We start from the raw sequence: 13332 nt of genomic DNA, 5'->3' as shown, positions 1-13332 counted from the left end.
ATGTACAAGCAGGACAGTGGAGAGGGTGGGTATATGAACAGAAGTGAGACTGAACAAGATAAAGTATTAAAGGTCCAGTATGTAGATTTGGATTGCTAAATCGCTATGATAAAATGGTAGAGATCACCATTTGTATGTTTTGTGACATTTGCTGCTATTAGAAAACGTGGCGTATTGTATGTTTTCAGATGTTCAGTGTCACCAAAGAGAGCAGCAACGAGCAAATCTACATGCCTCCACTCAGAATCATATTTCAAAAAAGTCCATGACAACACTCAAACTCAACTCTGAAATACCTTGCCAACGGTAATGTAAAATGTGTCCATTTCTGTTTCAAAATAAATGCTCTGTTCTGTTTTAAACATACTCAATACATCAGACTTATTTCAAGTAAGTAACAAATGTGCAAGTCTCTTACGCTGTCTCGGGTGGGCATAGCCCCATCTGTGACCAGACTTACTGCTTTTTACATCTGAATGTTGTAGAAGTCTAGTCACAGATTGGTGGGCACAGGAGACACAGTGACACAGCTTCAAAGGTCGCAGACGGATAAACGACAACTCACATTGTGGATTTGAAGACATTTCTATGAGTAAAAATCACCTCGCATTGGCGTCTGCTCATTGTGTTTTTCGATAGGGGTACGGTAAACTGGAATGAATGACCTTGTCTCAGACAATGAGTACAGACTCGCTATTAGAATTGGGATACTGCCGCTTTGAAATATTCCCAAAAGACAACATGTACACAAACATGTATCCCAATGTACACATTTATTCTGGGCTAAAATGAGCAATGACATATTTAGTTAAAAACAAATATTGACATGTTCATAATCCTTTTAATTGCACTGAGACGAACCATCACTTGCAACGCAGACAACTGCCAAGTTGTATACAGTATGAGAACCTAGCATGCATGAAAACCAAGCTCACACACTGCTCTGCTGCCACCCAGTGGTTATTATAGGAACTGATATAGAGGAAAAATGACATTTATGACCAGAGAAGGTCTGCTGGAAGAGAGAACTCTTTAAAAAGACATTTATTCCATACAAGGTTCTGTGTAAAACAACTTGAACTGAGCATTTGAAGAAACCTCTTTGGAGTGTCTTAAAAGGGACACTTCGGATATGGAGTCCATGCATTTTCAAAACCAAAATGCTAAGCACCCACATGCCGCAAGTTACTATCAAACATCAGCCAGAGCCAGAATTATACGTGGACTTAAAATGACATGATTACAAGGACTTGATTTAGAAACAATGCTAACAGCTAGCTTAGTAGCAGTATTTCTAGCCAAGCATGATAGACAAGCCACAACATACTAGCAGGGCCTCAGTAGGTTATGAACGATTAAAAGAACGAGGAGTGTATCGTACATTTTCTGCTGTTTATCATTTTCAGTGTACGAAACGTCTTTTGCTGACGTACTGACTGATGTATGACTAAGTAGTAGTGTAGGTGTATAGGTTGGATACGTAACCATCCTCCCGGCAAACAAGTTAATACATAACACTTCCAACATGATCAGCACAGTGCGGTCACTTCACAGAATGAATAAAACACTGTTAGCTACACGCACAACGATATTGGCAGGGCATTATAAATTGCAATTGTGTGTGTGTGTGTGTGTGTGTGTGTGTGTGTCATAAATATCATAAAATGAAATGAAAACTTGAAATAAAATTGAAAACCATTGTCCAAGTTTCATCAGACAGTACATTCATAAAACAGGGTGGTCAAATACCAACAGTATCTGGTAAAACTAACAACAGTCTCCCCTAATCATTGTTGAAAGTCTTCACACAGAGAAAGAAGGGCTTCTTTTGACAGTAACAGAGGTAAACAGTAATATCTTGCTCAATGTTCCTTGGCAGTAATCCTCCAAAACAAATCTCTTCCTGGAGTCCTTTGTTTTTTGTGTGTGCGTTTGACCGTTCTTTGAGTTGTCCATTTTCCATTAGGAAATATGGCTCAGTGGAGTCGGGACCTTCCAACCAGATCCCTGACTCTCAGAGTTCATCCTGCAAAATACAGAAGTTCCTTGTTTCAAAATGCTGTCCAAATGTACCAGTTGATTTATTATACGTAATAATATTAGAATTATGACAATAAAATAATACAGTGAACTTTCAGTTGATATGAAAGTTCCATATAACTGATATAAAAACATGCATTTTGATATTACATTATCATAAATGTAGTGATGACATGATGTCAAAATGCACAGGTAATCCATTTGGATTATATTTCAGGTGAACTTTACTTTTGCACTTATTAACTGTGAATGAAGTAAACATAAACATGCAGGCTTCGGTTTGATGCACATTGGTCAAACTATGAGCACATGGCGAGGCTGACTTCAACTAAGCCAGGCCCAGAATCCAGTCTCATTTAAATGTGTACGCCGGAGAATAATTCAGCTCTACTTCGAAAGGTAAGAAAAAACATGGTGATTTGTGAGACGTGTAAGAGGCTTACCTTGAGTTTAGACGACTGGTCCTGTAACCAGGGAGACAGCTGCTGAAGCCTCTGCTGGAGGATGTCAGCGATGACATTGGCATCTCGACTGTTGACGTGCTCTCCTCCTTGGTCTCGCTGGAGTGACACACAGACACAGACACAGACACACACACAGACACACACACACACACACACACACACACACACACACACACACACACACACACACACACACACATACGGATTAGTTATAGGACAGTGCACTGGGGACTTTGGTCTCTAGCCTAAAAAGCTTGGTAAACAAGACGAGAAAAACATCATGTATAATCTAATACTGTAATACCAAAAGAGAATACCCATGGGCTGGAACGATCAATACATACAAATTAAGCAAGATACTGTGAGTCTAGTTTGTACTTTCCAAGTTAACTCGAGTCTCGCAAGGACAGAAATGTAGGGCATATACAATGACTGCTCAACAATGAGCCGCTACTGTATATTTAAAATCAACACAAGTTTGATTTCAAAGGCACCATTGTTTTCAAACCGACTAAATTAACTGGACTCCTTGGAATCTTGAAGTGTATGTGTTGTGTGTACATTCTTCCTGTATGTATGTATGCTTCATGTACGTACGTACATATGTATGTATGCATGTATGTACACATGTATGTATGTATGTACGTATGTAGTTACAGTATGTTCTTTGTTGTTCTGGTTGCTGTTTAAAACACGTCCCTTGGGAATAAATAAATAAATACAATCAAATAACGTTTGTTGAACTGAAGACGGGCCCATGAGGCGGAGAGGTGTTGCCAGCCTTACCCTCTTGGTGCCCAGGTGAGGGTAGAAGCGGACGCTGGGGTAGGCTGTGATGCCAGCGCTCTGGCAGGTCTGATAGTGGGCCTGGCAGTCCATCTTTCCCGCCCGCACGCTCCCTTTCACCATCTGCAGCACAGAGACGCAGCCATTAGGTGACTCACGCCCGCTGGGTGACTCAACAACATGTCCACACCACTCAGTCATTCATTCAAATCAGGTCAACACAGGTCACTTTAGACCAATCTACTGCAGACAAGAGCAGGGGGTGCAACACTTTAGCTCACTCAGGGGGAATTCAAAAAGCATTAACAAAGATGTGGGTGACCCAAGTATTGACATGATTTGCTCAAAGGGTTATGAATTGCACAATAATAACCTATGATGAATTACTAGATGTTTTCTTTCATAAACATGGAGTGAATAAAAACATGTTTGAGAGATGATTTGAGTGGCCATTTACCCGAGCGAGAACCTCAAACTCGGGGGCAAAGTGCTGGCAAGGCCCACACCAAGGGGCATAGAAGTCCAGCACCCAGTGGTCCTTCCCTCCCATAACCTTGTTTTTGAAGTCCTCTGGGGTCAGGTCCACTGATGCTCTGGGAAGAGTCCTGAGAGGGAGGAAGAGTGAGCGTGAGAGTGAGAGACAGAGAGACACCATTTCCTTCCTGTCAAATACATCAGATTGTAGTATGACTTCATGTGTTTTTTTTTCTAAGGAAGGAAGCGATGAGAAAATAAGAAGACCTTACCCCAGGGCCCAGACTTTGAGAGAGTGAGCGTCTCTGTGCCAACCACTGTAGGCTCTGGTGAAAGAAACAGACACGTAAACACACGAACAAGACTCATCCACAGACAACTCAGGATTCAAACCGCTAAGCAACATATTTACGCCTTGAAGGACTTTGTAGGACTGGCCGAGGCTCTGGCTTCGTCTCTCAGCCTTACGAGAGAAACACTTACTGGTACAGGTCCCGGCGGTTGGCACCCTGGGGGTAGAGGCGGATCTCGGGGTACGCTCGAACCCCCTCGCTCTGACAAAGGGAGTGGTGTTTCTGACAGTCCACAGTCCCCACGTTGATCAACCCACTCAGCCCCTGAGTACACAAAACTGAATATCCTCAGACACTAAGTTCTCATATACACCCATACACCCTCATATACACCATACCAGGTGGAGGCTGGTGGAGGTAGAAATCGGTAGACGGGCTCATTGGGGAGAAAAAAGACCTTCATGTACTGTAAATCCATATACTCAAACATCCTCAGACAGACAGACAGACAGGAAAAAAACACTAGTGTGCATATCTCAGGGATGCTCCAGACAGAATTAATCAAATGTGACACTGCTCATATTTGCTGTCTCCTCTCCATCTGCAAACTTTATATCTCAGGGATGTTCCGAACTATTTCTTTTTTTATTTTAACTTTAAAAAAAAAAAAAAAATATATTTTTTCTTTTTTTATATATTATTTTTAAACCTTGCTAGATTCAAGCCTCCAACACATTGACAGAATAGCTTACGTCACTGACTGGGTGTCTTGTTGCAGTGCAGTGTGCCTTAGTCAGAGGGTGGTATATTGGTGTACCGCAATGCCAAGGTCAATGAATGGCCCTGCCTGCAATGCTCGTATGCCATTGGACCACCTGTACCGCAATGCCAAGGTCAATGGATGGCCCTGCCTGCAATGCTCGTATGCCATTGGACCACCTACCCTGGCCATCCTCCTCCACTCGGGCAGCAGGGCCTGGCATGGGCCGCACCAGGGGGCGTAGAAGTCCACCAGCCAGGTCTCACTAGACTTCCTCCTCTTCACCACCTCCTGGAAGCTGTCTGGGCCCAGACTCACCACGGTGGGGTTGACCAGGTCCTGTAGGGGGAGAGAGGACTTGTATGATTGAATGAATGAGATCATTGAAAACACATTAACAGCCAAAACATCAACAATGCTATACATGCTAGTGTATACATTAAAGCTATCAAGAATAACATGGACCATGGATCACATGTAAAGTCATTTAATTCTATCCACCCGGGGTCCTCTAGTGGGGCTCTCCACCATTGGCAGGGCTGACAAACCCAGGACACGGTCAGCCATGAAAGAAAGACCTGTCCACTAGCTGACTACAACCCTGGACACGTCCACCCACAGCTAGAGGACTGACATAGGAACGGGGTCTGTCACCTCGATGAACTCCAGGATGCCGTCTGCAGAGTGATGACCCTCGTACTCGTGGATGTTCGACCTGTTAAAGATCACCGTCGTTGGATAGGAGTGGATGTTGTACTACAAAACAAATACAAATACATTACTGTGGTTTTCACTGTCAGTAACTCATCAAAAACACAAACGAAAATTAACGTCATCAAGCTGACACTATCCTAAACTGGGACAGGGACAGCATATTTAGACTAATTAGACTCAGAATTGCTTGAAACCATGAAGACCCGGCTTAGATGGGCAGGTTTTAATCATCAACGCTGGGTGGTGGATGGACAAGACACAGACTCGTTGTCTCTCTAATTTACTGTGCAATTACCCCTGTCAGGTTCCGCTGTGTCCCTCCCAGTCCCACTCTAACAGGGCTGCCATATGGGCTTCATCACCTCGGGGGTTGAGGGGGAACAGGAGGCTGGACGTGAAATAAGACCTGCGCCATCCAGCCTCACAACTCAGCTCAGCTTACACACTACACACTACACACACACACACACACACACACACACACACACACACACACACACACACACACACACACACACACACACACACACACAGCTAGCAGAACTCTGTAAAAGCGTCACACATTCACATACAGAGACACAGTATGCAAGCATGCCACACACACACACACACACACACACACACACACACACCTTGTATAATTGTATGACATTATGAAAACTCACCGTGCTGCAGAGTCCCGTGTGCACCGTACAGTCAAGAGTTCCAAACTTCATCTGACCAAACAGCTGGATGGAGGCCTTCCTCAGCTCGGGGAGCAGAGCCCGACAGGGTGGACACCACTACAGCGGTAACAGCAAGGTTAGCCATGGGTCTCACTCAGCTCCACATAGGCCTACATGCTCGACCATAGCCGGCTTAATAACAGCAAAGCCAGGCAGACACCGTGCCATTTCAGCCAAAAGGCACATTCTTACCACACAATTTACATATCGGCTGTAAACGTGGCTCATCTGCGGTGAACATGGTGCCTTTACTCCTAATTCCAAATTCCAAAGAAGAATAGACAACCCCTGCTGTTCGCTGATGGCGATTGTGTCCAAATTGTCCTTTTATGTTTTTTAGGCTTTTTCTCATTAAAGTAAAGTGTTAATTTAAATAAACTTTAACTCTTCACTCTACATGTCTAAATCATTATCATTTTAAAGGTAAAGTTCTGAATTAACACACCTTCAATGAATATATGACTAAAACCTTTGGACAGGGCAAGCTCCAGATTAATCAGAAATACATTACATAGTATGATGAAACAAAACTCCATGGTGCAGCTTCATATTACTTGTCAGGCATAGAGAGCTGATATTCCATACTGGCTGATAACATCTTCTAATGGAGGGGTTTGGAGGGTTCATGGGTGACTTTTGACCATTGTTTTGTTTTGTCTTAATCATGATCAGGCAGAACTTTGGTCCAAATCGGATTTACGGTTTGAGTTCTATTGAACATTATATGAATCCCACAAAATGAAAATGGCCAATTTGGGTACAATCAATTAGCTTATTTCTCAGGGAATATGCATCTTATCTTATTATGTTCAGAAACCATTTCAGAATAATCTTAGATGGTAGGTGTCATGGCTTGTTGAGTTGACATAGAATGTCCTGACAGCAACACACACATATAGAATCTCCCTCATACATTGTGAGTACAGTAATACTTCACTACAGGTAAAACAGGAACCTCACCCAACTGCACATATATGCTAACCTTGTCCCCAGGCTATAGTACAGCACAGAACATACACTCACCGGCCACTTTATTAGGTACACCTGTTCAACTGCTCGTTAACGCAAATATCTAATGGTGTGGGGGATATTTTCTTGGCACACTTTGGGCCCCTTAGTACCAATTGAGCATCGTTTAAACGCCACAGCCTACCTGAGTATTGCTGCTGACCATGTCCATCCCTTTATGACCACAGTGTACCCATCTTCTGATGGCTACTTCCAGCAGGATAACGCGCCATGTCACAAAGCTCACATCATCTCAAACTGGTTTCTTGAACATGACAATGAGTTCACTGTACTCCAATGGCCTCCACAGTCACCAGATCTCAATCCAATAGAGCACCTTTGGGATGTGGTGGAATGGGAGATTCGCATCATGGATGTGCAGCCGACAAATCTGCAGCAATGATGCTATCATATCAATATGGACCAAAATCTCTAAGGAATGTTTCCAGCACCTTGTTGAATCTATGCCACAAAGATTTAAGGCAGTTCTGAAGGCAAAAGGGGGTCCAACCCCGTACTAGCAAGGTGTACCTAATAAAGTGGCCGGTGAGTGTATAAGCCTGGAATTACAATGACTCAAACCTGGCTATGGGCCGTCCGGTTCGATGCTCTTCCTAATGAAAGGCAAGTTTCACGTGTTGGTCCACCAGACCTTTCGCGCATTTGGGCGGGAAGGAGACTACGTATATGCCAACGTACACTCAAGTTTAATCAACTCTGTGTCATCCAAGCCACAGAGCAAACACCTCTATTTACTTTTTGGGATTTCTACTAAGTCATGCTGACATTATTGAGAAATATATCCATCGAGATATCTTATCTTAGCAAGACGCCTATTTTACAAACACATATCAAAATGCAGCCAACTCTCTTAACACTGGCTCAGGCACACCTTATTCCATCGAATTCTAGAGCACGGTCAGGTGACTCAACCTGCTACGTTTTGCAACAGAAGTTATTGAACGCCATGGTCTCTCAACGGTTCACAACGTTCATGGTACAGCTCACTCTCGATCAGCACCCACCGTTGCTACCTTCCCCCAACGGGTCACTCAAAACACTTTGTTCAATTAACCGTTGTGCAGCGGTATGGCCTGCTGAACGTGGCCCTGGGGACCGTTCTAAACACCTGAAGCGGCAAGGCAAGTCAGTAGTACGTTAGTACATTAATACTCACTGGAGCGAAGAAGTCCACTAGCCAGGGTTCCTTCCCGTGACTGGGAAAGTTGTCAGGTCTCAGCGTGGTCACGTGAGCACTGACGCTCTCCTTAGCAAACGCCACAATGTTGTACAGGGCATCCTTCCCTGAGAGGACACAATCATGGAAGGAATTCAAATTGACAAGCATTCACTTTCTACTCCGCAAATTAGTGCAAATGTATTGCTGAGCGTATCGGAGGAAAAAACTAAAACGTGAAGAAAATGATTGTTTAGAAGGACATACCGTGGTGTATCTCGAAGTCATGAATGCCCAGGCCTTTAAAGACAGCAATGCAGGGCTTTTGAATGTACAGGGAGCCACACAGCTCTGCTTCGGTCAGGCAGTCAACTCTCCCCACCTGAGCAAAAGAGTCCGGATTTAAAGGGACAGTTCACCCAAATTACAAAATCCCATATTTTATTGTTACTCTGAAAGGAGTCTACGGACAAGGAAAGACTTATTTTTTATTTAAATGGGCACTGTCACTAACTGATAGCATTGTTGAAAGAAAAAACAATGAAAGTCAATTTACCCTAAATTTGCATGTTTGAAATATCATGCCCGAATCATCTCAAAATAATTTTAATTAAGTCTTTCAGAGAATTTGGGAATGACATTTCAAACATGCTAATTTATGGTACCTCAATAAGATTTGCCTCCGGGGGCTTGACTCATAAGACTTTTTCAGGTCACTGATTTGGGATACAGCTACCTATCTTATTATCTTCCAAGACACAGTAACATCTGAAAGCACACTACTAGAACTGTTGAACACACTGAGTAATTTGGAAGTATTTTACCTGTATGTGGGTCTCCTTCAGAAGTGCTTTGAGCTTCTTATACTCGTGAGATGCCAGGGTTTTCTGGCCAAAAGAGAAGCTGACCAGCCAGCGATGGTTGGCCAGTTTACTCTGCAGGATTAAAGTAAAACAGTTACACTTTCTCCTGAAGTATGAACTTGTGCACTTTCCCACATGGACGTAAAACCGTAGGATACGTCTAAGCAGGGGCTCATACACCAATCCATTCCCAAATCCATATGAGGGTGTACACAAGTGTGTACTGAGATTATGGACAAAGGGTGGAGAATGGGACACAGCATTTCTCCACCAGACAGGTGCTTTACTAATTGTTTTCAGAACTGATCCTTTAAAGAGACGCTACAGGATTTGTCAGTAATATTTTACATTATGGATTAAGTGTTGACTGTAGTGTTCATTACATAATGTTAATGATTTGTTATCTCATTAGACCACACAGTCCTCAGTAAGGCCAGCTCATGAGAGTGAGGAGGTGTGCCCATCTCTGTCCAATCAGGTGAAACAGGGACCTGGTTTTTGGCTCATTACCGCTAATTTTGGAACTAGTGGCTGAAAATATGCAGAAAATCCTGTGGCATCTTTTTAAGTATCTGATATACTGGGATCTTACCTTGAAGGTGTCCTTGGTCAGTGCTTCCAGGTCTGGCAGATGCTGGATCACCTCGGTATAGATCTCTCTCGTTTCCAAACTTTGCAAGAACTGTGAGAAGAGCGATACTCAGCTCTTAGAAAGCTGTGTTTTTCACGAGTAATACAACATTTTTTCCTTTTCCTTTTTCCTCTGAACAGCGACTTTGAGATGTTCTATGAAAAGCACTTCACAAATAAAATGTTTTAACATTATTACTATTATTACGATGTCCGTCTCCTCCTAGTTGTGTAGGCATATCTTACCAGGACACTCCCCTTCTCCTTGAGTGTACTGCCGGGGGGGAAGAAGGCTGTGATGCTCGTTGTCACCTCAAAGCTGTCGCACAGCTCCGCCTGTGTTGAACAGTCCATCCAGCCCACGTTCACTAGACCCTCCTAGTGAGGATAAAAGACAGGTGTTCTTATCTGATCATCATTTTCTTCCTGTTATTCTTTAGATTTCTTGTAATTGTACATTGCATCTGTGCAACAATATGCTATATTAATAAAGTCTGATTTGATGTTTCAGTGAAACGCAACATCAAGAATGCCAATAAGTCCAGTAAGGACTCGAAGACCATGAGCCAAACTTACCAGCATTGCAGCTAGTTTCTGTCTTGTTTGTGACTCAAGACAATCTACGAAGAGAAACAAGACACACATTATTATTTTCATTATAATAATTGAGTTTATCTGAGAGAAACACATATCCCAGTGTTTCTTCTCAACATACCGTAGAGACTGTGAATATCTTTATTTTAAATTATGCCCAAAACAGATTTTTACCTCCAGTGTCGGCACAGAAGGTTATCAGCCAACCAACTCCAGATGCAAATGCCTTCTCTATCTCAGTGAAGACGTTGCCTGAAAGCAGAGCACCATTCAATATCACTGCCTACTTTACTTTAGTTTAACAGGCTTAACACAAACAGTATCAACACAATGACAAGACAGTGAAGAGAATGGATGTCAGCAAAACTGATAAAAGATTGCAAGCAGATAGCAAGGTCAGAAGTTTAATTTAGATGCCCAGAAAATAGAAAGCAAATAGAAATGAATAGAAGGTCCTACACAAATAGAATATCCAGAACATATATGATAAAAATCAACTCATATCTACCTTGCCATAACTCTGTAACTCGACTCTTCACAAACTGCATGGCGAACTTGGTCAGACTTTCTTTGGATCTGTCTCCATAGTATTTCTCTGGATTCTGTTGGTAGACAAAAAGCTATTAGTTACTGTGATCCTTACATGATACTGTGACAGAACGATCAGGATGGGAAGTCGTCGTCGTCCTCCTACCATTCCAGCCTTGAAGATGTACAGGCTGGGGTAGCTGTTGATGCCTTTGCTGCGACACACTCTGCCATTGTCTCCGCAGTTCACGGCTCCTATCCTAATCCCACCGTCCATATCCTTGGCAAACTCCCTCCACTGTCAACACATACAGACAAGGAGTAAATAACAACATAGCATCCAACTGACACGTAAATATATGATGTTGACACTTCACACATTATGTCGCTCTTATTCCAGCGTATTCGTCCCTCAACACAAAACTCACTTTGTAATTAAAGCAATTACTACACTTCTACTAAGGCTGATACGATGTTGTTACGAGAAACAAGTACAGTATTACTTCACAGGAACAGGGGCAACTTCAAGTAAAATGTGTCCAAACAATTATAGCAACTACTAAAGGATGGGTGGATGGACACATGACTGTTAATAGACTGATAATGATTGTAGACTGATGATGACTGAATAAGCTTAATAGACTGATAATGATTGTAGACTGATGATGACTGGATAAGCTTAATAGACTGATAATGATTGTAGACTGATGATGACTGGATAAGCTTAATAGACTGATGAAGAGTGTAATGAGTGCAGATTTCATAATAAAGGTCCTTAGGATTATGCGGTGATCAGCGTCTTACCGTGGGGGCAAGCTCATGACAGTGGGAGCAACGAGGGAAGTAGAAGTTGACGAACCAGAGTTCACCTGAGTTCACTGCTGCGTCTAGGGATAAAACCAAGAGTCAGCATCATAGCATTACAGGGAAAGTTGGCTCTATAGGTTCACATTAGTGGCATTCATGACACTTACCAAAGTCACCCCTGTCTAACGTGATGATTTCTAGGTCATCGTCATAGATACCTGCACAAAAAAGAGACACAAACCAAGTCAATACAGAGTCCATAAGGAAGTCATAAAATCCTGTAATAAAGGAAACTAGTGTCTAGTCCAGCCATTTTCTCTGAAATGTTACTCTGCATTTCACATTCTCTCCCTGGCTTGCAGAGAAGATTAATGCTATTTAATAATGTTGGGTTGTTTACCAAAGTCATATCTGTAGTAATTCCAGCTCTCATAGCGGCCCCCCTGCTGCTGCTGCTCGTCCAGACCCTTCTCTCCATATTTGTCATACTTCTTCCTCAAATCCTCGTCTTTCAACACTTCATATGCACGGTTTATCTTCAAGAACTTGTCGTGGGCGGTTTTATCATTCTGGAGACAATGAGAGTAACAGTCAAAACACTGGGCTATGAAAGGAATCTACATGATGCGGTGGACTATGTTCATTGGGTTATACTCACTGGATTTTTGTCAGGGTGCATGGTCAGAGCCAGCTTTTTAAAGGCTTGTCGGATCTCTCTGGTGGTCGCCTCTCGGGACGCCCCGAGTAACTTGTAATAATCCTCATCAGAGGATATGGAGGCAACTAGACAGCTCAAGACAAGCAAGGGGAGAAACATTCTGCTCCAACCCCTTTGCTGAACTTGAAGAGTTGGTTTTGACTTTGCTGAGAGTTGGTAGTTCATTGTCACAAATTCTCAGTGTAAAGGGTTTCAATGCTGGACCTTTGAGGTTAACACACACTTCATCCTAGGGGAGGCAACCCTTAAACGTCTAGAAATCTGTGGAATGAAGAGGTCAAACAAAGGCAAACTCATCAGTATCAAGTTGGCTGGCAAGCTAATTTAAGTCATGCAATCTTGCACCAATGCCTGTTCAGTTACAACATTCTTCATTGACTTGCTATCTGATCAGCGGACCTCAGCGGACGCCTGCACACCAACACAAAGTAAGCTAAACTACCGTGGCTAGTTATGTAGCTGTGCTAGTTGTGTAAATGTCAGCTGGTTGGCTGCATAGACAAGTTTCAGCTTGCTAGCTTGCCATGCAATACACAGATCATTTGGAGGAACAGACCGTCCTAAACTACTCGCAATATATCCATTAATGCATATATAGTACCGTTCGGTTGAGATCTACTGAAATAACCTACCTTCCGAGGGACTTGTTCACACACCTCTATCCGGGTTCGGGTCCGGGAGTCGCCGGTGGTGATGATGATGATGATGATGATGATGACCGACCAATGAATGACTAGACGGTGACTGACCT

At 42.9% G+C, this 13332-nt stretch overlaps 1 protein-coding gene across 1 annotated transcript; it reads right to left on the bottom strand.

Moving 5' to 3' along the window:
- Nucleotides 1–609: 609 nt before the first annotated feature.
- Nucleotides 610–13312, bottom strand: dnajc10 (DnaJ (Hsp40) homolog, subfamily C, member 10). The gene is made up of 23 exons (XM_083682585.1): nt 13214–13312; nt 12522–12842; nt 12264–12432; nt 12031–12081; nt 11861–11943; nt 11223–11354; nt 11037–11130; nt 10703–10780; nt 10511–10554; nt 10181–10312; nt 9897–9986; nt 9266–9376; nt 8709–8823; nt 8442–8569; nt 6197–6313; nt 5472–5573; nt 5001–5156; nt 4248–4381; nt 4037–4090; nt 3748–3895; nt 3291–3413; nt 2484–2600; nt 610–2026 (listed from the first exon to the last, which is right to left on the bottom strand). The coding sequence occupies exons 2-23, from the start codon at nt 12744–12746 to the stop codon at nt 2015–2017; spliced, it is 2415 nt and encodes an 804-aa protein (XP_083538711.1). The 5' UTR covers nt 12747–12842; nt 13214–13312; the 3' UTR covers nt 610–2014.
- Between the last annotated feature and the right edge of the window lie 20 nt (nt 13313–13332).

The sequence above is a fragment of the Argentina silus genome (genome assembly GCF_951799395.1).
Source record: "Argentina silus genome assembly, chromosome: 12".
Taxonomy (NCBI): domain Eukaryota; kingdom Metazoa; phylum Chordata; class Actinopteri; order Argentiniformes; family Argentinidae; genus Argentina; species Argentina silus.
This window is presented reverse-complemented; position numbering and strand designations above follow the sequence as displayed.

What these genes read in the sequence shown, in the direction of transcription:
- dnajc10 (XM_083682585.1), bottom strand. Translation starts at nt 12,746, where the DNA reads ATGAACTACCAACTCTCAGCAAAGTCAAAACCAACTCTTCAAGTTCAG. An exon ending in TGAAGGAGACCCACATACAG is followed by an intron (nt 8,824 to 9,265) that starts GTAAAATACTTC and finishes TCTTTTGCTCAG; the next exon opens with GTGGGGAGAGTTGACTGCCT. An exon ending in AACCGCCGGGACCTGTACCA is followed by an intron (nt 4,091 to 4,247) that starts GTAAGTGTTTCT and finishes TTCTTTCACCAG; the next exon opens with AGCCTACAGTGGTTGGCACA.